At 37.5% G+C, this 24,068-nt stretch overlaps 2 protein-coding genes across 2 annotated transcripts; one reads left to right on the top strand and one right to left on the bottom strand.

The window, feature by feature from the left end:
- Window positions 1-1,342: 1,342 nt before the first annotated feature.
- On the bottom strand, window positions 1,343-5,774 carry LOC137937656 (organic cation/carnitine transporter 7-like). The gene is made up of 6 exons (XM_068782768.1): window positions 5,612-5,774; window positions 4,167-4,435; window positions 3,806-4,043; window positions 2,270-2,792; window positions 1,747-1,949; window positions 1,343-1,606 (listed from the first exon to the last, which is right to left on the bottom strand). The coding sequence occupies exons 2-6, from the start codon at window positions 4,433-4,435 to the stop codon at window positions 1,376-1,378; spliced, it is 1,464 nt and encodes a 487-aa protein (XP_068638869.1). The 5' UTR covers window positions 5,612-5,774; the 3' UTR covers window positions 1,343-1,375.
- A 471-nt stretch (window positions 5,775-6,245) lies between these two features.
- On the top strand, window positions 6,246-22,284 carry LOC137937885 (uncharacterized). The gene is made up of 6 exons (XM_068783071.1): window positions 6,246-6,689; window positions 20,325-20,378; window positions 20,521-20,601; window positions 21,294-21,363; window positions 21,476-21,564; window positions 21,859-22,284. Exons 1-6 carry the CDS (start codon window positions 6,534-6,536, stop codon window positions 21,991-21,993), a joined length of 585 nt encoding a protein of 194 aa, XP_068639172.1. The 5' UTR covers window positions 6,246-6,533; the 3' UTR covers window positions 21,994-22,284.
- Window positions 22,285-24,068: the final 1,784 nt, after the last annotated feature.

Here is a 24,068-nt window from a genome sequence, read left to right as displayed (position 1 = left end):
ATAAATCTGTAAATGTGGCATCTGAATCTATCATTAGATCCTATCAATTAAGTCCGAATCTAGCATAGAAATACGTAAAATAATCTTCTGCAAAATTAACTTGCATATTATGTATACGAGTAAATATAAATTATGCCGGGTTCACTCAGATGAAGTGAGTTTGATCTAATTTTGCCTGAAAGAGAGAGAAACACATTATTTTTTCAAAGATTTATGGTAATATTGGAGAGATAAGCAAAGTGTTTAATGTCAAATTGATGATTTTGGACAGAAATTCAATCTTTAATTACGAATTGTGAAGTCCTTAGGATGATATAAACTTAATTTATTACTAAATTTTAGTAAGGGTCAAGTTAAATCTTAGCCATAGTCAAATAAGCTCATCAAATGAAGGTTTCCCTTTTTTATCCTGCTTTGATTTATTTTTCTGGTTTTCTCTATGATGAAACATACAATTTGAGGACACCCTCTTCAGATTGAGACGAAATGATTTAAAAGAAGAAACTAGAATTCTAAGCAAACATTGATCTTCTTCAAATGCTTGAACTCTTATTTCATTTGTTTAATCTCACCTTTTCTTTTCCATGCCAGGTTGCTTCTGCTGGAGAATAATCAAGCTAGTGTTGTTCAACTGTTAGGAATCAATGTTTTCCCTGCAACAATTCTTGGCCTGAACTTTAAGAATCTGATCAAAGAAGCTGTAAATAAACAGAATAAACACAAAGAACTCTTTTTGTTCCTAACAATTAGATGGTTCAAACTTGAGGGCGGTTTGTTTTACACAAACACCTTTCTTTATGTATAGTTAATGTTCAAAGCAAATAAACTTAAAGAAACAACTATTACATAAAGGGAGTTCTCCAATATGGGACAAATCAGACCATCATCTGTTAGGAGCCACCTTAACTGCAATTTATTAATTTAACATATGAGGATCGACCTGGTAATTCAGGTGTAAGAGAGTTTCAAGAAAAGGGAGGGTTGACTAGGCAACTACTAGAGGGAGATATACTTAATTTAAGACTAAAGTAACCCTATTCCATATTCTAATTTTTTTTAACCCTCCGAACTACCCAGTCTACCCTGACATCATCCAGCATGAGGGATAACTTGAAGAATCGCAGGAGCCTAATATATGTTTCTCTTTCTTTTCGAGATCCTCAGAGTGACACTGACTTGTTTTGAATGTTTAGACAGGAAACCCATATAATTGTAATAGGCAACTTATACATGGTTGAAATGAAAAAACTGCTACTAATTATTGGAATAAGAGACTCATACCTAAGTAGACAACTACTAACGAGCATTTGGAAAACAGATCAAAAATCAGATAACAGAAGGAATGGTGAAAAAGAATTTTTACTAGCATAAAGTTTCATTTTGGACTCGATAAAGTATCTCTCAATTCCCGTCCGCTGGTTTCCAAAGGGAAGAGGAAAACACAAAATCCAGAAAGAAATACTACAATCTCAAAGAGAACAATTGACATTGTTTGATGACAGGCATGCATCAAACCCACTGCTACAAGAGGGCATAACATCCCTCCAATTCTTCCTACAGAGCTGGCAACCCCAACACCAGTTGACCTTACTGAGGTAGGGTATATCTGTTGGGAAAAGCAATAACATGAAAGTCAAGGGTCAGCTGGGGCAATGATAAAGGACTTAAAGAAAAACAAAGGGAGATAATAAATGCAGAAAAAAATATATAACAGGTCTCAAAGATAAAACCTGATCAATGACTAACCTCAGGTGCGTAGACATATACTATTGTGAAAGTCCCAGTGATACATATTCGGGCCACAAAGAGAAGGGCAGTAGTCAAGAGCTCAGGCTGCTGATACAGCAACGGGAGAAGGCAAAAGAAACATAAAAAAAACATAGATGACATTGAGAGCTTGCGACCAATCCTGTCTACTGTTGCTGCTGATAACAGAAGCCCAGGTACCTCTGAAGCAGAAATTATGTCGTGATTAGACTTCAAAGAAAGAATAAAAGCCCACGGTTTCACTAAATTGAAAGACTTCAAAATATCAACTTAACATTTGGCCCGACATATAATAAGCTAAAATGGGAGAAAAGGATCCGAACAGCAGACACCAACATAGCTGAGACAAGGCTTCAATGGTAAAGATAGTAATTAAAGAAAAGGGAAAAAAGAATGAGTGTGTCATTAATTTTCCCAAAAGGGAAGTATTTGTGAGACCTTAAAGCTAGTCAAAATTTTCAACAAAATCATGCAATCCACAGGAAGATTCTTACAAACTTACCGGCTAAACTTGTAATAAAAACATCCCTGTAAAGGTTTGCATTCTCTGTCTTCTCCAAAACTACAGCATTTGGTGCACACTTTTTGTGCCCACTGCTTATCTCGGAAGTCAGTAAAACAAGCCCATAGTACGAAAATGCATTCCCAAAGAAAACCATCCATAGAAGAAGAGTCGATTTGAGTAATTTTGGTGATAATAATATGAGAACTGATGAGAAGCATTCCACTTTAGGTTCAATCTTCTCCACCTTGTCAGCTTCATGGACTTCTTCAGAAAGTAATACAATACTCTCCATTGGAATAGGGTTTCCAGTATCGTGGTCTAAAACAAGCATGCCAGGAGGAAGTTTTTTTTGGTTCACTCGAGCTACTTTCTCCAGTACTTGAAATGCTTCAGCTGTTCTACCTTTCATGCAGAGATACCTGGGGGATTCTGGTACCACATTATAAAACAGCAGCAGCATAGACGATGGTAGAGAAGACAACACAAGTAACCATCTCCAACCCAATTTTGGCATGATAATCTGGAACAGAGTAGAAAATATTCAAAATGATTCAATATATTTCCTGCTTGAGACAACCAAAAACGGTAGGGTAGTCAATTTAAAAACCAGGGTTTTTAAATGACAACAATGAATCTTCCAAACCCCAAATTTTGAGGAATGCATGCATAGACTACCTTTCTTCTACTTATGTTGTTATAACTTCGCCCCAACTATAATGGGATCAGCACACCTTTCTTCCATATGTAAAAATAAATAAATAAATGATGTCATCCTCTATTCTCTAAATGCTATTAGTATCTGATTAACGGATAAGGGTAAATCTGTTTCGAGTAAAGTATGGAACACAATAAGATTGGTTGGTTTCAGTAAAAATTTGCCCCCATGACTCCAGATACAGAGCTATCAGTGATGTTGAAGAAGCTGTAAATCTCTGGATAACAATTTTACAAATATCCTAATACTGTTGTCATGAATAATCAGGTTTTGTGGCTAATAGAAGTGTTAAAACAAGATCAGAAAAAATCTGAAGTATTGGTGGGCAAAAAGTCCTTTTGTTGTGTGGTTTTACATGCATTCTATATCTCAAGTTAGCTGTCTGAGAGTGAGAATTGTTGTGTAAGAATAGTTTTTGCAGTAGTTCGCGCTTCAAAAAATATTATGCTACTTAGTTGAGAAGATGCCTCCTAACTTCGCCTAATCATTCAAGGATGAACAAGCCAAGATTAAACATGGTGTCTGAGCAAATTCAAGCTCATCTCTTCCTATTTAGTAGCCTATGCGTGTTCCCCACATCTAGAGCCAACTTGTTTGACTGGGGCTAGATATGTAGGGAACTGTTGATGGGTAGAAAGCACCACTCCCACCATTCTGTAGTTGAGAGTGAGAATTATTGTGGGAGGACACTCCTGCATTGGTTTACGATTAGAAAGATTATATGCATATTAATTGAAAAGATGATTCATATCTAGCCAAAACATTTAGAAGGAACCAATTCAGCTAAACTAGAAATATAGGAAAATAAATGAGCATACCCAAGCAAGTGAAGCTTCAAAAATTGTGCCAAGAGTCCAGAAAGCAGAAAAGACAACCATCCAAGTTCCTCTGCTAGGAGCAGGAATAAACTCTAAGAACCATGACGAAAGCACAGGACCACCGCCCAATCCTACACCAACTAAACAACGGAGTATAATCAATGAAGTATAATTTGGGGCAAAAGCACTTAAAAAACCAGCTACACTTGTAATTACGGCTGTAGTGAGAAATCCTTTCCTGCAGAACAAAATTAAACAGTTTCATTAAATTAAAAGTATGCCAAATGTTGTAACCATCTCTATTACCAAATCAGAAGTATCCTAATTCCTAAATGCCAAATTGAGAAACTGAAGAGCTTACCTCCTTCCATAGCTGTCAGAAACTACGCCCCAAGAGTATGCTCCGACTAGCATGCCAGCAAAAACAGCACTTGTGATGAAGCTCTCCTCATGTGAAGAGAGACCCCATGCAGACTGAACAGCTGGCCCCACAAATGAAAGAAGCATCATTTCCATTGCTTCTGAAATCCATCCCATTCCAGCATAGGCAAGAATTAGGCCCTGGAACTTCCCAAACCCCATATAAACAAGAGCTTCATCCACTGTATATGTTTTGTTATCAGCTCCCATCTGGAAACAAACAAGGCAAACCATGAGGCGGATATCATCCATAACAACAAAGCATGCGTTCTCATCATTCAGAACTGATGTCATTTTCTGAGCCAAAGAGACTTCCGTATCCCCTTGCCAGAAAATAACAAGTTGTAAAGCCTTAACTTTATTTTATTTTTTCCGCTGCTGGAATAGAACTTTGTGTTATACATGTGGAAGTTGAAAGCATAGTACTTGACTAATGGAGTTGAAAAGAGGGAAATACATTCTCCTGTAGAATTTAGAACAAAAGATAAAGAAGCCACCAGATTAAGTTTACCAACATGAAGCTACATGTATATTCTTTTCACAATTAAAAACGCAGAACCTAACCAAAAGTAGTAAGTGATCAGATTGTAGCAGATGTATCAGTTCTTTGCTTAAATATTCAGTTTACTTTAAGAGCCTTCTCCAATAACTAGAAAAACTTTTTCGCAGGAGAAGCTCGGGTTTCTTTCTTCTTTTTATTGTAGCGAGGACTTGTAACATGAGCACTCCCCATCTCCACAACTTTCAAATTCAAAGCTTGTCGAAGTGAAGGGAACAACGAGCTTTAAGGTCAAGAAGTTCAAAATTACCTTTTATCTAGATAGTGTTAAAAACTTCAATGAAACTGAAAGCAACTACCCCCCAATGAAGCCAATAAAAAGAAAAGCTGGGTAATCAATCTATGTCGGTTTATAGGAAGGTTTCAATCCATCAACTTAAACCAAATGTCAGGAAATCCTTTATCAGCATCTCAGATTAAATGCACCGGTTTGAAGAACAGAAGAAACAAACGACCGCTGAAGAATCCCAAAAAAAAGACAGATTAATCAAGGTGAAGCAGATTTAGAATCCGCGAACCAAATTTAGATCTAGAGGCAACACAGCTCTATTAAATTGAACAAGTCCCACAAGATAACAGATTTAATCTAGAGCACGACCGAGTCGTTGACCAAGACCAGTGTAGAAAACGCGGCATTTTGAAAAATTCTGATTACAAATAGACCATAATGGGCCAAAAGGAAACACATACTAACCAAAGATACAAAATGAGACACACAATACCAGACACGGAGGATTAATCAAATGAGGCAAGCAAGAACAAGATGAAACATCTGAGATCAGAGACCCCAACAACGAAAAATCAAACGGAAGCAAGATAAGCCATACCTGGAACAGTAATCAAAGCTGAGGAAGAAAGAGAAGTCAGAGGAGAGCAATCGATTTGTACGAACTTGGAGGTGAAAAAGAGTTGGCGTCAGAGACCAGTTTCCGAATAAACTGAATGGTTTGGTGTACGAGGCAGGTCGTCGGTCAGCAACCCAGACTCCAATTTCTGCGGCTGCTACTTCTGTCCTGACCGATCCCTCTCAAGCCAAATAGAGTTCTCACGTGGATCCGACGATAACTCCACGTTCTCTTTCGAAATGGAGGCAGACTGAAATGACCACACTACCCTTACCAACGGTTTCATTGATCAAGGAAATCCTGCTTCCATGTTAATGGGCTGCTCTAATTATCTAAAATTTAATTTTTCCAATCAATTAATTTGGAACAGACAAATAGTATTTTGTTATTTGTTAATTTATTGATAATAAATTAGATAAATATAACTTATAAAATATAAAAATATAAATCTATGATAAAATAATAAAAGGAAAAAAAAGTGTAAAATTAAACCAGGGATGCCAGGGATGTTTGAATAACTTCACTGGATATAAAAAAGCCGTTGGAACATGGCAACGATAATGAAGGAAGGTTCGCGAAGAAACGTGAATGTAGTAAAGTCTAAAAGAGGAGAGAAACATCGGTGTTAATAAATAACCAATCTAGCGAGTCAAGAATAGTGAGCGGCAGCATCAAGCCTACCCCAACTTTTCTGGGACCTATATCAATCCACCCCGGCGAGCGCAAAGATTTGCATTCTTGTGCGTGTGCCTAGGTTTCTCTACTCTTAAACTTTTTGATTCTGTAGGATTCCCCTTCAGGTCCTCCGACAGTTTTGATCTTCTAGATTCTAGCAAGATAGAATTCACGAATCGTTTGATCTCCGTCGGAGGATCATTATCTAGTTGGAATTTAGGGTTTAGAAATGGAGACGGAGGTGGCAGAGAAGCAGTCATCGTACAGGTATTGGGTTCGGGAAGCGAGGGAGGATGCGGCTCCCCTTCCAGTTCCTCGAAAGCTGACGGGGGAGGATATGTCGAATCAACCGCAGCCTAACGTGCTTGGATCAGTATGGAATCAGGTAGGCGACGTCTTTTTCGTTTTCTTTTAATGCGCTTGTTTCGTTTAATTATCCGTGCGAATAATGTTCTTTTGCTCTAGTGATTTTTCTTAACATTTTGTCATTTCATTTTTCCTGTTTCCTGTTTTCTGTTAGTGGGATAGGTAGATCTGTTCCTGTCTGTAGAGGTAACTGAGTACACTTGTGCCTCTTGCAAATTTATGGCCGATGTCAATTGGATCGACTTGTGTTCCTAGCGTGGCACATTTAGTTTTGTAAGATTAAACTTGGAATTAAATTCAACTCGTATTAAACCTGCATTGCAGCATTTTAGGTTTATAATTGTTTTTTAGGCTATTAACCTTTGAATGAAATCAAAAGTCTCGGGGGAAAAAAAAAAAAAAAGAGAAGAGAGGAACTAGGAGTAAAGTTGCTCATTTGCATGCAATAGATTGTGTTTTCCTTCAACGGAAATAATGTGTGGGGAATAATACTCGCTAGATTTATTGCAAGGGTCCTTTGTTTTAGTGTCGTAACATTGGGCGAAGATTTTACGTGAATAACATGTTACTACTTTGTTCTGAATCTGGTGTTCTACTGAGCCCTCTCTCTGAAATTATAGTGGGTAGATTTTAACTTATTATGTTTTTTTCTTTTGGCTCTACTGTGATGTTCAATGCATATGGATTGCATCTTATTGAAGTGTTGATCATGTCAATACCAATAATGAATTGGATTTCCAATATGTTGAACAAGTCCTTGGGGAAGCCGATACCTTTGATATACATAGGTTAAGTTATAATCTACAGGAAATTACTATAATGCCCTCCCTTATCATAATTCATAAATACATAAATACAAATCAACTTGATAACATCCCCCTTCAAATTGATGTTGGTAAGTCAACAAACAACAATTTTCCAACCAAAAATTGATGTCGTTGCCGAGTCATGGCTTCGGTGAAGACATCAGCCACTTGGAGATCTGAAGAAATGTAAGGAAGAGATATCACTCGACTATCCAAGGTATTGAGGATAAAATGACAATCGACCTCAATGTGTTTGGTGCGTTCATGGAAAACAGGGTTGGTGGCAATCTGAATAGCACTAGTGTTATCAACATGAAGAGGGGTAGAAGTAGTCTGATGGAACTCAAGCTCCGCAAGAAGACCACGTAGCCATACACGATCTTGTTTCTTACATCTCCAAGAAATTAAGGCATCACCTAAAAACATACACCAACCTGTAGTAGAGCGACGGGTATCCGGACACCCAGCCCAATTAGTATCACTATAAGCAATAAGTTGAAGAGAGGAGCCTGTAGGAAAGAATAACCCATGAGTAGGAGAACCTCGAAGATAGTGGATGATGCGTCGAACTGCAACAATATGGAGAGGACGAGGAGAGGACATAAACTGATTGACCTGATGAACGGCATAGGAGATGTCGAGGCGAGTAGTGGTCAAATAGATGAGACTCTCAACCAAGCGCCGATAGAGAGTAAGGTCATCTTGAAGGTCCCCTTCATCTTTCCGGTATTTGACATTTACCTCCATAGGAGTATCAACAGAAGAAGTGTCCTCCAAACCAACCAAGGTAACAACATCTTGAAGATACTTATGCTGGTTTAAGAAAATACCATTGGCCCGATGATGGACTTCCAGTCCTAAGAAGTACGTGAGCTGGCCAAGATCTTTCATATGGAAAGTGGCATGTAACACCTGCTGCAGCTTGATAATCAGTCCAGAGTCAGTGCCAATAATAATGATGTCATCCACATAAACCAGGAGAATGACCATGCCCGCGGCAGACTTATGATAGAATAAAGATGAACCATACTGACTCTGTGTAAACCGGTGGAGAATAAGGGTGCCACAAAATTTCTCAAACCAAGCCCATACAGAGGACAACGAAGCTTGCAAACCTGATCAGGAGAGGAGGTAGTCATACCCGAGGGGAGCTTCATGTATACATCTTCTTAGAGGTTACCATGGAGAAAGACATTCTTCACATCCATATGATGCAGCAGCCAGGACTGAGAGGCTGCAATCGCGAATATAGTACGAACCGTGGTCATCTTGGCAACCGGCGCAAATGTCTCCTCATAATCAATCCCATATTCTTGTTTGTTGCCCAGAGCTACTAGGCGAGTTTTTTACCGATCCAAAGAGCCATCAGAGCGAAGTTTGACAGAGAAAGCCCATTTACTCCCAAGAGGCTTAATTGGAGGAGGGCAAGGAACAATAATATCCCAAATGTGATTCTCCTCAAGTGCACGAAGTTCTGTTTGCATTGCATGCTGCCAACACTCATGTGTCATGGCCTGTTTGTAACAAGTGGGAATGGAAATAGAAGATAAAGTAGCGACAGGACAAGATCGTGAGGGGGCACAGAGGAAGTAGAACCAAACTCATGGCCACTACGTCTGCCATACACAAAACCAGGTTTGAACCTTTCCACAATTGGCGGAGAATCATCAAAGCAAGGTAGAAGAGATAAATAGTCAGATAGTTGCTCAACATGAGATGGAAAAAAATATTGATTTTCAAAGAAAACCACATTCCGAGAAATACGTATACGACGAGCATGTAGATCATAACAAACATAACCCTTTTAAGGGATAGTATAACCAAGAAAAACACACTTAACTGATTGGGCTGTAAGTTCATGTCGTTCATGAGCAGGGAGATGCACAAAACAAACACAACCAAATGTCCGAATATCAGAATATGATTGATTTTCAAAGAAAACCACATTCCGAGAAACATGTATACGATGAGCATGTGGATCATAACAAACATAACCCTTTTGAGGGATAGCATAACCAAGAAAAACACACTTAATTGATTGAGTTGTAAGTTTATGTCGTTCATGAACAGGGAGATGCACAAAACAAACACAACCAAATGTCCGAAGATCAGAATATGAAGGAGAATGGCCAAACAACTTAAAGAAAGGAGAAACATGATGTAATGTAGGAGAAGATAAACGATTGATCAAATGCACCGAGGTAGAAAGCGCTTCACACCAAAAACGAGGAGGAACAAGGGATTCAAGTAAAAGGGTTCTGATCACATCAAGAAGATGATAATTTTTTTGCTCAGCAACACCATTTTGTTGCGGTGTCGAAGGACAAGAGCGCTGAGAGACAATCCCTTTGCGTTGAAGAAAGTCCTAAAACCCATGAGACATGCATTCGCCGCCAAAATCATAGCGCAAGACCTTGATGCTGGCAGAGAATTGAGTCTCTAGAAGCGCAAGAAAACGCTTGAATGCGAAAAAAACTTCAGTCTTAGCCCGTAGAAAGTAAACCGACTACAGTCATCAATAAAGGTGACAAAGTAGTTGTAATGCGCATGAGAAACAACAGGAACAATGCCCCAAACATCAAAAGAAAGATCAAGAGAAAAACACGCTTTATGTCCCAAGACACCTGAATTAAATAATTTTCGAAGTACATTAGAGTTGGGGTGGCCTAGACGTTTATGCCACATCTTAGGTCCAAAATTAACAACATAACATGCAAAGGAAAGGAAAGGAAAACTAGAACTAATGGTGGGAGGAAAAACATAAAGAGGAAAGAGTCGTTCCATTTTAGGCCCCTTCGCGATCATCGTCCCGGACACTTGATCCTGCACAACACAACCAGATCGAGAGAAATGGACATTACAATTATTATCGACCAATTGACCAACATAAATAAGATTTGTGGAGAGGTCAGGAGACACAAAACATCAGTTAAACAAGAGGAAAGATCACCAACAACACTGATAGGCAGAGAACTGCCATCAACGGTGTTAATTTTCTGATTTCCATCATAATTGTGGACATTAGAAAGAGAAACAACAGTATTGGTCATATGATTAGAAGCTCCGGAGTCAAAATATCATGCCTTAGAAGAAACTTTAGGATTACCTGAGAGCCCAAAAGTAGAGAAAACATAAATGATCATCTGTTGTACCATCTCAGGAGTGAGTATGGTAGGTGGGGCAGAAATGGTAGGTGCAGTAGGAACAACCGGCGAGGCAGCATGCAATGCAACAGAACTAGAGGCACCAACGTAGGCATGATAAGCAGTATCCGGCCTCCTTGCAGGTCGAATGGGGCAAATGGAGATGATATGACCTAGTTTCTTACAGTAGTTACAAAACTTTCTAGGGCAATCTCGAGAAACATGATCAAAAACTTTACAACTATTGCACTGAACAACACACATGTCTCGGCCCTTATTCCTCCCCGGGGTTGCATAAGCCACAGTGACAGGGGCACTAATGTTAGCCCGATGTTCGATGCAGCCTGAGTTGCTAGACGCTGCTGCTCTCAGAGAAGTTCACTAAAACAAGCAGCTAGAGATGGTACAGAATGACGATTCATCAGATTAGATCGTGCAATTTCAAAATCGGAACGGAGCTTCATCAAGAATTGATCTCTCTTGCTGGTTTCATGCACTGCTTGAATAGCAGAGAGAGCTGTAATGGGAACAGTAGAATGAACGATGTTGGCATAGTCAGCCAAGGTTTTGATAACCAGAAAAATATTCCTCAATGGAGAGACTTCCTTGTGTGAAATTAGTTATCCCATATTCCAATTGAAAACGCCGAGCCGTGTTGTCTTGATGGTAAACTTGGGCGAGGTAACTCCACATATCAACCGGATTTCTATAAGGTCGCAAATTGAGAACAAAGTGAGGCTCAACAGAGCCAAGGATCCAAGTCATGACCCTAGCATCCTTAACTGTCCACTTGGACAAAGCCTCGACCTCCCGAGGTGCAGGATCGGTCCCATCTATATGACCCCATAACTCCTTGCCCATAACAAATAAACGAAACTAAAATTCCCAGGCACTGTAATTTTTACCCATGAAACGGATAGGGAACGAGTCGTCCTTATCAGATGACATGATAAGCCTACTGCAATGACAAGAAGTGGTGAGGGAACTCCACACCAGAGATGGCTCCAGAAGGAGAGATTAGAACTTGAGATGCCCCTGTGAGCTTGGGCACAAACTATTAGATGTGCGGCAAAACCCAGCAATGAAAGGTTTCCAGCAAGTGGGCGCACCCACGCCTTCGTGACTGCAGCGGTAGAAAGGGCCGCTGCAGATGCTGTGACACGGGTACCGAGTAGAAGAATCGTCGTGGAGTGGACCTTTGCTCCCGTCGCACATCAAAAACGAACCCAATGACCCCGACAAACACCAAAAACGAACCGTCCAATACCAAAATGAAGATGTTCCCGTCGAACACCAAAAAATGAAATACCCGAGAGAGGAGCTGCCGAAATCCGCTAAATCCGAGAGAGGAACCTCCGAAATCCGAAATAAAACCCACAAGACCCTCCGAAATCCACTACAAATCGAGAAACGAGAAAGAGGAAAGATAACTCACCTCTGAGAGCACAACGCCGAACCAATTTCTCCAACACCGAATCGAGACAGCCGAAAAAGCTCGGAAAAAAAATCAGGGCGCGGAATGAAGTTCTGATACCATGACAAAAGGATTTTCCCAAAGATTGATCTCGATATTGATTACTTCCTCCCGATACATAGATATACATAGGTTAAGTTATAATCTATAGAAAATTACAATAATACCCTCCCTTATCATAATTCATAAATACATAAATACAAATCGACTTGATAACAACCTTTTGCAGCTTAAATAAGCTGAGGCCAACTAAAAAGGCATACTTCAACCTGGAAGCACTTCCTCTTGTCACTGGTCCCATATTTAATTGGTGTAGTGAGATAACTAGTATGAAACATGCAGTAAATTCTGTTAGTTCTCTCTAGTCAAGTATATACATTTAGTGATCAAGCATGAAAATTGGTATATACTTGTTGTAATTATGTTTTAAATCTTAAATGTGTGAAGTTGGGTCTAAGGCCTATCCCAAAATCACTAGTCAAATTAGGAAACCTCTTCCTGAACTAGTAAACCTGAGATCTTATGACTCACTATTCCATATGGAACTATTCATTTTAAGAAAATGTTTTAACCTGTTTTTGTAAACTCTATTGCTCTATGATAGTGGATGGTTTCTCATAGATATGAAATCTACTTTCTGCTTTTCTTCTTGATGTTAATATTGCTCATTTGTTGTTACATTCACCTCCTAAATTGTGGAGGCTATTCCTATCCTCTCAACTCCATTTGTGCTTTCAAGTACATGGATATCTTTTCTATAAAACTCCAAATTTGGAAGGAAAGACACCAAAATAAAGTAAATATCATGGAATGTAAATAAGTTTGGAGGGCTAGAGCTATTTTTCATGCAAAACGTTTAAAAAAATAATACAAAGAAAGAAATTAAATGAAGGAATTACGAGAAAATAAAAAAATGGTATAAAGCGAAAGTAAAGTGTTGATGTGGTTGAGAGTGTTGGCTGTCTCCACAGAATTGGTTTATAGGCAGAGTGATGCAATGCAAATGGAAGGCAAAGTTGGTGGAAACACATATTTAGGGAAAAACAATAACATTGGAAATCCTGCATCTGCCCATCTTTGGGATGCAAAATTTATCTGGTTCTAGTTGTTGTCATACTTAAAATTATGGTCTCTTTTAGGAGAGTGATATTTTAGAAAGTGTAAAAAGCATGAGATTGAAGTTGGAGAAGATTTTCTTGTATTTGGTCTCACATTCCAAGATCTGCAAATTCGGCAATTGATGTGCTTGCCAAGCAGGGAGCCTTCTTGCAATCTCTTGTTGTAAGGGATCTACTCCCTCATCCTTTGTAAATTTTCTCTTGTTAATATAAATACATTTTTTTCAAAAAAAAAAAAAAAGAAAGAAAAGAAAGCGGAAAAAGAGAGGGAAAGCTCATAATTCAAGCCCTACTCTTTTATCAATTCTCTTAAAGTAAAAAATAATACAAAAGGACAGAATTGCCACTGATTACAATATCCCTCATAACTTCCTAAATTCTACTCAAAATAAAATGAAAATTGGAACATAGACTTATAATATGAAGCCCAACTTACTCCAACCCTTTTGAGGAACTTACAATTATAGGAAATGACTAAGCTACTCATCTACTTGAATTTTAACACTCCCCCTCAAGTTGGAGAATAAATGGTAAACAAACCCAGTTTGTCACAAAAAGCCATATGCTCACGTCTTCCAAGGGGTTTAGTAAATACATCATCAAGTTGTTGGGTGACTTCACATATGGTGTAAGAATTTCCCCTTGCATGAGCACCTCTAATAAAGTAACAGTCTAGCTCAATGTATTTAGTCTTTTCATGAAAGATTGGGTTATCGGCTATAAAGATGGTTGCGTGATTGTCATACTTCATAACCAGAGGCTCTGTAACGTGAAACCCAAGTCCAGTAACTGATTTCTCCCACATAAGTTCGTCATTGTATGAGTCATTGCCCTATACTCTGCTTCAGCACTGGATCTGGCCACTACTGTGTGTTTCTTACTCTTCCAGCTCCCTAGATTACCTCCTACAGCGCAGCAATACTTAGAGATGGACCTTTTATTCATCTTGCATTATGCATAATCTACATCAGAGTATCCCAAAACATCAATCTTCCCATGAGGACTGTACAATAAACCCTTTTCCAAGAGTACCTTTCGAATATTTCAGAATCCTTTGGGTTTTCCTGGGTTTTTCCTGAAATGACTAACCACTTCCACTACAACTGATATATTTGGTCTTATAATCGTAGCATAAATTAACTTCCCCATAGATGTTTATACTATATCTTATCCCTAAGTTTAGTACTGAGGATAATGAAGGTTAGTATAAACTTCCTTGAGAGTATCCATTGGGTAGCTCCCAAGAGACCATACTCTTGTAGCATATCTAAAATGTACTTTCTTTGAGACAAAGCAATACCTTGTTTAGTTCAAGCCACCCCGATACCAAGAAAATATTTTAGTTGTTCTAAGTACTTTATCTGAAAATGTGTTGCCAAATAAATTTTTACTTTCTCGATTCCTTAAAGAGTTACTTCTTGGCAACTCAATGTCATCCACATATACAAGAACAACAATCCCAAATTGTCTTTTCAACACAAATATGGAATGATCACTACTACAAAATCCAAACTTCTTAATCACATTGTTAAATTTCTCAAACCTCGCTCTAGGAATTTGTTTAAGTCCATAGATAGCCGTCCCGAACTTGTAAAACTTTTTATGTTTCCCCTTGAGCAACATATCCAAGAGGTTGCTCCATATAGACTTCCTCCTTCAAATCACCATATGGGAATGCATTTTTATTATCCAATTGAAAATAGCGGCCACCCTTTGTTTGCTGCTATAGAAATCAAAATGGGAATAGATGTAAGTTTCACAACTAGAGAAAATGTTTTAAACACAATGGGGCCAAATGTTTGGGTGTATCCTTGGCCACCAATTGAGCTTTGTATCTTTTAATAGTGTCATCAACTTTATACTTAATGGTGCATACCTGATGACATCCTACAACAGTGGTTCCAATAGGAGGATCAGACCGATTCCATGCCTCCCTAGAAACCAAAATATCCATCTCCTTGTCCATAACTCATTTCCACTCATTTGCAGCCATAGCATTCTACTCTGATCTATGTATAGGAGACGGATAATAAGAAGGCAACCAATTTGTAAGATGGTGACAAAGAATCAAAGGACACATATTTAGATATGTGATAAGAAGTACCTGACCATTTACCTTTCCAGAGCCCAATTGGCAAATCTAAATCATAGGGAATTGGATCAACATATAAAGAGAAAGATAATCGATCTAGAGGAGGGGGCTCACGAACTGGAATTTCATGAAAGAGTGGACCCTTTGATGTTGGCAACAAGTTGCAAGATTGCTGGCTATAGACTTGTAGTAATTTTGAGGGATTTGCACTTGGGTATCCATAATAGCTATAGGCAAAGGATTATCCCCAAATGGATTAGACAATGGCTGAGGCTGATTAGATGACACAAAATATAGTGTATTTTTAGAAAATGTCACATCAGTAGAAATGTATGTCCTTTGTTTAACAAGATCATAGCATTTACAGCCTTTTTTATTACGTGAATAACCCAAAAAAATACATTTAACAGAACAAGGAGATAATTTATCAACAAAGTTACCAAACAGAGGAGAAACACCAAAGATTTTACAATGTGGTTTTAAAATCTGCATAGGGACATTTCCATGCAGGACAAATGATGACATACGATTTATTAAAAATCATGAAGTTAAAACCATATCACCTCAAAAGGCTTTGGGAACATTCATTTGGAATAGTAAGGTACGAGCAACTTCAAGCAAGTGCTCGTTTTTCCTTTCAGTTAGCCCATTTTGCTTAGTGGTGTATATGCACGAAGTTTGATGAGTAATACCATGAAGATGATAGAGTGAATTAAATATATGATTGAGAAATTTAAGTTTATTGTTTGTACAAAAATGAATATTGACACCAAATTGACTTTATATTTCATTGAAAAATTTCAGGAATACATCAAATACTTATGACTTCTCCCTCAAGAGATACACCCACATATCTCTACTGAAATCATCTATAAAAGAAACAAAATACTTGAAACCCAAAAAACTAGGGACTCGACAAGGTCCTCAAAATCAGAATGGGCTAATTCAAAGACTCAGAGCTATGCGTAGGACTAGTTGGAAAACTCACTCCACGATGTTTTTCCAGTTGACACGATTCACATTGAAAAAGTAAGATCAGCTGGCAAAAATGGAAAAGATTGTCAAAGTTCAATTGATGATGGATGTCCTAAATGTAGGTGCCAAAGGTATGGAGAATCTTAAGTTGTTAGAGCCATTGTGTTCTGAGTAGACACATCATCTAGAAAGTAGAGCTCACCTTTCTCATGTCTTGAACCAATTGTCTTCTTCGCCTACAAATTGTGAAAGACGTAAGAAGAAAGAGAAAAGGTTACAGAACAATTGAGAGATTCAATTGTAGTACTAAAACACAAAAGATTTATAGGAAAGCCTGGAACAAAAAGAACCAAGTTCAAGGACATTTGAGGAGTAGTATGAACAGTACCCTCCCCTTGAATAGGAGAGGTAGAGGCATCTGCTAAAGTAACAGTACTATAGGATTAAGAGAGATTTATAGATTGAAACAATGATGACATATCTGCCATGTGTGTGAATGATTTGAATCAATAATCCAGGATTATGAATAAGACACATTTAGTGTTTGTATACATGCACTTGCCATTGTTGCACTTGCTGAGGAGGTGGAATCTCATTCTTTCGAAGTAGTGGTGGTAAGTGTAGAAGTCAATTGACCCAACCTTTGAAGTAGTTAATTTCTTTTTGTGGGCTAGCATATGGAATACTATTTCTTCTAGTTGTACTAGAATTTGCCATGCTGTCCCAAACTTTTCCTAGCATTTATCTGAAAAACTATTGCTTCTACCACATTGAATGCACTTTTTGTCTCCTATGTCACTGCATTCACCTCCTCTAAAAGAGGTATTTCTATCACGGCTTTTACTGTTGCCCCCATGAGCTTTAGCTTTAGACTTATTAAAAGACGAATTCAGGTTAAAAGTAGTAGCATCAAAGACTTTTGTATCTTTCTCATTTTTATTAGCCACTATACCTTCAGCCTGAACCACATGATTAAACACCTTTTTAAGGGTAGTCACATCATCATTAGCCAACAATTGTGCTTGCATAACGTCGTACTCAGACCCATGGCCATCCAGAATGAATTTGATTTTTCTCCTTACCAATTCATTAGTATTTGTAGTATAGGGATGGAAAGTACTAAATTCTTGCAAAATACCTCGCATCTCAATAAAATAATCAGTAATTGATCTATCACCCTTTTGCATACAACTCATATATCCTGGATAGATTACTCTCTTGAGATAAGATAGAAGCAAATATTTTTTTGACATTCCACAAGTCAAAATCTAATCACTGAACTTTGATTCCAACTTGATTACCCTCTACCTCCCAATCTTTAGTTATCGGATTGGGAGGATCATCCTTAATGAACTTGACCTTGCCTTTAAGAACATACGGATAGATCTGGATTTGTTCGCATAATTTTACTCATTCAACTTCATAGAAGTAATCTGAACAGAATGAGAGTCCCTACTATTTGAACATTCAAAAGAACTAATTGGAGCCACATTTTTGCTTGAGTCAGCCATCTAATTCTCTGACAATTTTAAAATATACCACAACTACTAACAAAATGATATGCTTAATCCAAATTAACAAAAGGCATAAAATATCAACCTGCACATGTCAAGTGACCCTACACTTCTTAAATTGCACAAAACCATATTAACCAAAATTGAGCAATAACATCAACATATCTTCAATTTCACTAAATTATAATAAATCAATCACAAATACAAGAAATTAGGCTTGAAGCAGGAAGAAAAGCAGGAATGGATTTAGCATAACATCAATATAGAACACCCTATGGGCAGCAACACAATATACTACTTAATTAGTAGCAGGAGCCATCAACCAACAGTTATGGCAGAAGAGGGAAAAATCTTATCGTACCCAACCAGTAGAAGAACTTCTTGAAGAAACCTTCTCTAGGGATCAAGCATTTGTAGAGGGAACAGAAAACTTGCAGAATAACCTCCCAATATCGAAATCTATTGCTCATGTAAAAATGTAAGATCGAGGACAAAAGAAAGATGGAGAGAAAAGAAAGAGATTGTTGTGGGGCTGCACTCTCATTGAGGGCTCAGAATTCGAGCCCTCTTAATAACATAAAAGGACAAAATTGCCCTCAAGACAATGTCTCTCATGACTTCCTAAATACAGCTCAGAATTAAATGAAGATCGAAACTCCAACCATTAATGAGAAACTTACAATTATAAGAGATAACCAAACTACCCCTATCCATGAATTCTAACAGAAAGTTTGTTGCTTGCATGTTTTCATTTATTATAATCCTCTGTTTTGACAAAGCATATAGGAATTCTATGGATAGGAAGTTCTTTTTTTTTTTTAGTAACAAAAAATTTGTTGTTCTCTTCTTATTTTAATATTGGAAGTCTTGTAAGTAGTTATTTCAACTGAAAAATCAATGTTGAGTTGTAGTTAGTTAATCCAGAGGAAGTAAGCTGTATTATGGTATTATCAGTCAGTTTTGTGAGTCAAGGACTGGATTTTAGTAGGAAATTTATGTACAAGGGTTATAAATAAAGGTTGAAGGGAATTGCTGTAACTTCTGATGAGATTGATTTTAATACTGTTAAATTGGGTCCAAGGCCCTATCCCAAAATGACTAGTCAACTTAGGAAACTTCTTTCCCAACTAATAAAATTCAAGATCTTTGTACTCAGTAATCCATGTGGGACTATTCCTTAACACTTCCCCTTACACGTAGACCATCTTTTGTGGCTCTACAAGTGGATAATTTAGGAGTAGGCAGTTTAGGTGTAGGCCCTCTTTTGTGGCTCTACAAGTGGATAGTTTTAGGTGTAGGCCCTCTTTTGTGGTTCTATAAGTAGATAGTTTTTAGGTGTAGACCCACATATGAGTACCTGCTCTGAGACCATGTTAAATTGGGTCCAAGGCCCTATCCCAAATGACTTTGGACCCAATTTAACATGTACAACTTCAGAGCACCTTCAGGTTGGATTTCATCTTCTTTTCTGTTTTTCTTAGTCATCTTTGCTGTATTCGCTCATTCTTTGCTGCATAACGGAATAAAAAATTACTTTATGAATGCACAGCTACCGGTTGTTCTCTAAGCATCCGATTGGTGGATTTTTTATTTAGACTTGTGTCATCATCAGGGTGTAGTAGTTATTGTCTAGGAAAAGTTTGGAAATCCCACATCTTTCTGGATTTTTCTTTAAACAATCAATCCAGTTATGTGAAGGTTGGCAGAAAGATATTCAACAGGGTTCCCTGGAAAGACAAAGCTGGAGACCGGCGAAAGAGGAGTTCACAAGAAAGAGAAAAGAAAAACTAGAAACTAGAGGAAAAGGTTAGGAGGAGATAGAAAAGAAATACTACACATTTATTGGGTTAAAAGCATTCCATGCTTCGTATCTGGGTTGCAATATTTCTGAATATTCCCCTAGTGAAAATGAAAAAAAGGAAAGAGATAAAATAAAGTGGGAGAGCATAAAGAGAGTAGGAAAAGCGGCAGGCAGGAGATATAACTCCTTAATTCAGGAGATCAAAATTGTAGGAGCTATCAGTTTAGTTTCACAAAAAGATCCTGTAAGTTTTTATTCCAGAAATTGATTTTTTACTAGCTTCTGTTAGGTTTTGTGAATCCAACTAATGTTAAAAAATCATAATAATAACTAATAACTAAGGGCTAAAACATTAAAAATTAATGGATCCAAGATTAATGCTATACAAGATGTCACCCTAATAAATTCCAAATTAACCTACCTAAAGTTAACTCAAATTTAAGATGTCATAAATATACTAAATGCAACATAGATAATGTCAAGTTTAAGGTTCCATATAAATCCAGTGAACTCAAGCTTTTATTCTAATGCATGCTAAATTTTTTCTAAGCTAAATTCTAAATTCTGGAGCAGTGTAGAGAATTTAGTGAATTTAGTGATATTGGTTGTTATTTTTTAATTTTTAATTTTTTTAATTTTGTAATTGTAAAGAGAGGCTTTTCTACCTCTCGCTTCCTTTATATGGAGTGCTCAACGTTCGTGTATGATAATTATTGTATTTGACTGCACAGGCTGGAACCTGGGAGGAGAAAAATCTTAACTTATGGGCCAGCAGTAGAATAAAGGTTTGTTTTTCATTTGTTACGGTCAAGGGATTTCTAAATTTTTTATTATAATGGTCAAAAAAATTTCTTGTTCATAATTTTAAAAAGCTGATTCCTTGTTCATGTCACTAAGTGGTTAATTGAGTTCTTTATTGAATTTCAGGAACTGCTTACTTCTGTGTCCTCTTTGGAGTTTTCTAGTGGCAAAGCAAATATAACAGAAGTAACTACATGTTCAGGCGACGTAAGTTTGTGACTCCACTTGCAGCTGTTGTTATTTAAATTTGTTGTTGTCAGATTCTTCTGGAGGTGTTTGAATTCAATTAAGTAGATGTAGACGTGTTGTGCAATGTTGAACTTGCACTTGAGGTGCAAGAAATACACACCCTCACCTTTCAAGAAAAAGATTAAAAAAACTAAATAAAAGGACTAGACAGATATTAGTTTGGTGAAACAGTTGAGGAATATTCGAAAAAAAATTCTTTGTTTTTTCTTGTTTCTGTTATATTCTGTTCTGTTCACTGTTTCAGTATGTTCTTTGGTGTCTATGATCTCCTTCAACTATTACCGGAGCTGCATTTGTTTGTTTTGGCAATTTTCTTTTTTTGAATATAGTGTGAACATTATTGAAAGAAAAGAGAATTACAGTTTGAATGAAAATGATCTGGTGATATTTTATAATCAATAGAAGTTGTACTTTCGGCTGTTTGATAGGAGCAATTTCATCTGATTGAAGACCATATTTTGGTCTTTATGTAGCCATATTCTTTACCTGTCTGAGGTCAGTGATTTCCAGCTTTTGAAGTTCCGGGTTTCTTGCACTTGTCACCCGACTGTTTGGGCTCACTTTGAATTAAACTTGAGGTGATATCAGACAAAGTAGCAGGCAAGTTTACTTCATGAATATGTTTGACAAACGACAAGGTATTTGAGCAGGCATTCCAGGTGACTGTGCGGAACAAGAAACGTGTAGGCTACACGTATGAGTTATCATTGATTTTCAAAGGCAAGTGATTGTTTCTGGGAAGTGCTCTTCTCCTCTGTTTTGGCTTTGATATAATATTACTTTGGTGTTCTTGAAACCAAGTCGAAGATTAATTAAATGTCAAACTGAATAGGTGAATGGAAAGTTAAAGAGGAGAAAAAGAAGGTCAAGGGCCATCTCGATATACCAGAGTTCTCATTTGGTGAATTAGAAGACTTGCAGGTTTGTGCCACATAATCTTGTGCTTGTTTGTAGTGATATGATGCCTGTTTTTTCTCTCTGAAGTAACAAAAACAGATGGGAACACAACTGCTCCAATACGAAAAACCATTTAGTGCGAAACGGTTAGGAAACGGCTAGGTAGCCGTTGATCGGCTGTGATAGAGTTTCACATACTTTGTACCAAATGATTTTTCGTATTGGATCAGTCCTCTAGATGGGAATTAGTCTTTCAGGGGTGCTAAATAGTAGTATGTCAGAGTTCCCTGGTCTAAATAGTAGCTGATTTCTTTGCAGATTGATGTGAGGGTAAGTGATGATGAGGATCTCATTCAGGAAGAGAAGCAGCAGATTGCAAAGGATGTGAAGCTATTCTTGTCACCCATACGGGAAAAGTTACAGCAATTCGAACAGGAGCTCAAAGATAGGTAGTGTTGTAGGAGGGCAGGTCGTGTCATAGTAGTTTGTATTTTACCCATTAACAGTTTTGGCCCGAAGAACATCCTGATTCTAGTCATCTCTGCATGTCATGCAACTTAAATTTAGTAAAAAAATTTGAACCGGGCAAAACAAGGTGTGTTTATGTTTCTTGGTCTCTGTACTCTTCTGTACTAGTAGATGTTTCTATCTATAGCACCTTTAGCTTGTGTCATAGTGGTATTTAACACGAAAAGACTCGAGATTTGAAAGAACTGAGAGTCTCCTACTCTTTATCTATTGCAGGAGAGAGAAAGCAGGTACACACTCGTCTTGTTAGTTCTGTAGGGATGTATTATTATTCCTGAATAATTTAGGGGGGGTTAGTTTACTGTGTTTTTTGTGTTAGTGTTTAATGAAAAATATGAGCGTATAGTGAAAAATATAGGGGAAAGTATATAAGGAATTTATTAATAAAATATTATAATAAAATTAACTTTTATAAGATAGTTTTTATTAATTTTTTTATTAATAAATTAAGATAGATTTTAACTTGTCAAAAAGTTAAATTAACTTTATTTATTTAATTAAGTATATAAAAATAAAATATTTTAACAAATTAATGTTTCATCAAATTGTTATTTTTTAATATCTAAATTCTTATTTAAATAAAATTAGTTTTATAGATTTATTTTTGTAAGATTGTTTTATTTAACTAAACTACAAATTATTTTAATTTATTTTAAATAATAAAGTAAATTAACATTATTTATTTAATTAAATATATAAAAATAAAATAATTAAACAAATTCTTACTTTTATAATATCCAAATGTTAATCAAATTATTACTCTTACAATATCCAAGCGAGAGGTCACAGACGATTGTTAATATTCCAAGATTCGAAAGAATATTCCAAGTTGGGGTGCTTGTCTTCATTATCGTGAATAACCCATTTGACTGCTCGTGTGCTCCTCCTGTCTTGGCCGACTAATGAGGCATCTGAAGCAGGAAGTGGTGGGGCGCCTCGTGCCCTAGTGTGTTTGGAAGAGTTCAGGGAAGCAGTGGCCGGGCTGTGCGAGGGACCACCAGGCGGGAATCTTATGGAGGTAATAATAGGTTGGACGGAAACGAGCCGTAACGTCCCTTGGAATATTGACCCCTGAGGGGAAGGTAACGTCGACTTACAAATCCACGAAAGGAGGAGATCGTGACGTTCTAAACCTTTGTCGTATGTTTTATGGGTGCCGTTGAAAATGATTGCTGGTTTAATCAAGTCTAGTCCTCGTTAAGCTTTTTAATCGGCAATGTTGTCAGACTCTCTCAGTGGTTCCATCAGGGTCCCATGGAAGCTCCACTTGCATTATTTCTTTCCCTCCTCTTACCCAGAATCCATTGGGCGAAGGATTTGACGAATTAAGAATATCAGTTTTTGGTACTTGAAAGACGCAATTTTCGTTACTCCTGGTCAGTCATCGTCTCCAACTTGCCCACGGATGGATGCTTACCTTCGTCCCAGAAACCTGGTCAGTCATCCTTCTGTTCACGTTTTTTGGTTGATGAAAAGCGGCTTTAAATTAGAATTCGCAAATCTGACTTCGTTAATTAAATTAAAGTTTGGAAGAGGTTTGAGGTCTTTTGTTAAAGTGAAGCTGTGACGTTTTGGCATATGTAAAGCCTGTCCAATCTGGTTCGACTTTAATGGCGGTCTAATAGAGATACAGTGCTTCATTAGTATGCTTTTTGTCTTTTTGTAAGCTTTGAATGTTGATCTCCATATCGGCTTACCGGAAATGACTTTACGTAACGCATTATCTCTACTCCGTAATTTAAACAAAACGGATACGCACGTCCCCTGATTAAAATATAAATGCCGTAGATCTGTTGTGTCGCTTCTCTTGTTAATTTTTGTACGAAATGAAGACCTTTAGAGAGAACTAAAGAAGAAAATGCTTCCATTTGTATCCCTCCCACTCTCAAGGCCAAACTGGTGTTTTTTACCAAATCTGGTGCCGGAGCGGCTCCAGTTTTTTGTCGCTTTTGGAAAGGGTCTAGTCGCTTTCTTCTGGTTCACGTCGCATAAGACGTGTA

This window comes from Aristolochia californica, unplaced genomic scaffold (genome assembly GCF_029961685.1).
Source record: "Aristolochia californica isolate CCGP_79_NKW_82.1479 unplaced genomic scaffold, dmAriCali1.0.hap1 SCAF_7, whole genome shotgun sequence".
In the NCBI taxonomy this organism is placed as follows: domain Eukaryota; kingdom Viridiplantae; phylum Streptophyta; class Magnoliopsida; order Piperales; family Aristolochiaceae; genus Aristolochia; species Aristolochia californica.
This window is presented reverse-complemented; position numbering and strand designations above follow the sequence as displayed.

Coding starts and splice junctions, on each gene's coding strand:
- LOC137937656 (XM_068782768.1), bottom strand. CDS start 4,435: ATGGGAGCTGATAACAAAACATATACAGTGGATGAAGCTCTTGTTTAT. Junction 4,044..4,166: donor TCTGACAGCTATGGAAGGAG/GTAAGCTCTTCA, acceptor TTTGTTCTGCAG/GAAAGGATTTCTCACTACAG. Junction 1,950..2,269: donor TTTTATTACAAGTTTAGCCG/GTAAGTTTGTAA, acceptor TTTCTGCTTCAG/AGGTACCTGGGCTTCTGTTA.
- LOC137937885 (XM_068783071.1), top strand. CDS start 6,534: ATGGAGACGGAGGTGGCAGAGAAGCAGTCATCGTACAGGTATTGGGTT. Junction 6,690..20,324: donor TTGGATCAGTATGGAATCAG/GTAGGCGACGTC, acceptor TTGACTGCACAG/GCTGGAACCTGGGAGGAGAA. Junction 20,602..21,293: donor TAACTACATGTTCAGGCGAC/GTAAGTTTGTGA, acceptor GTATTTGAGCAG/GCATTCCAGGTGACTGTGCG.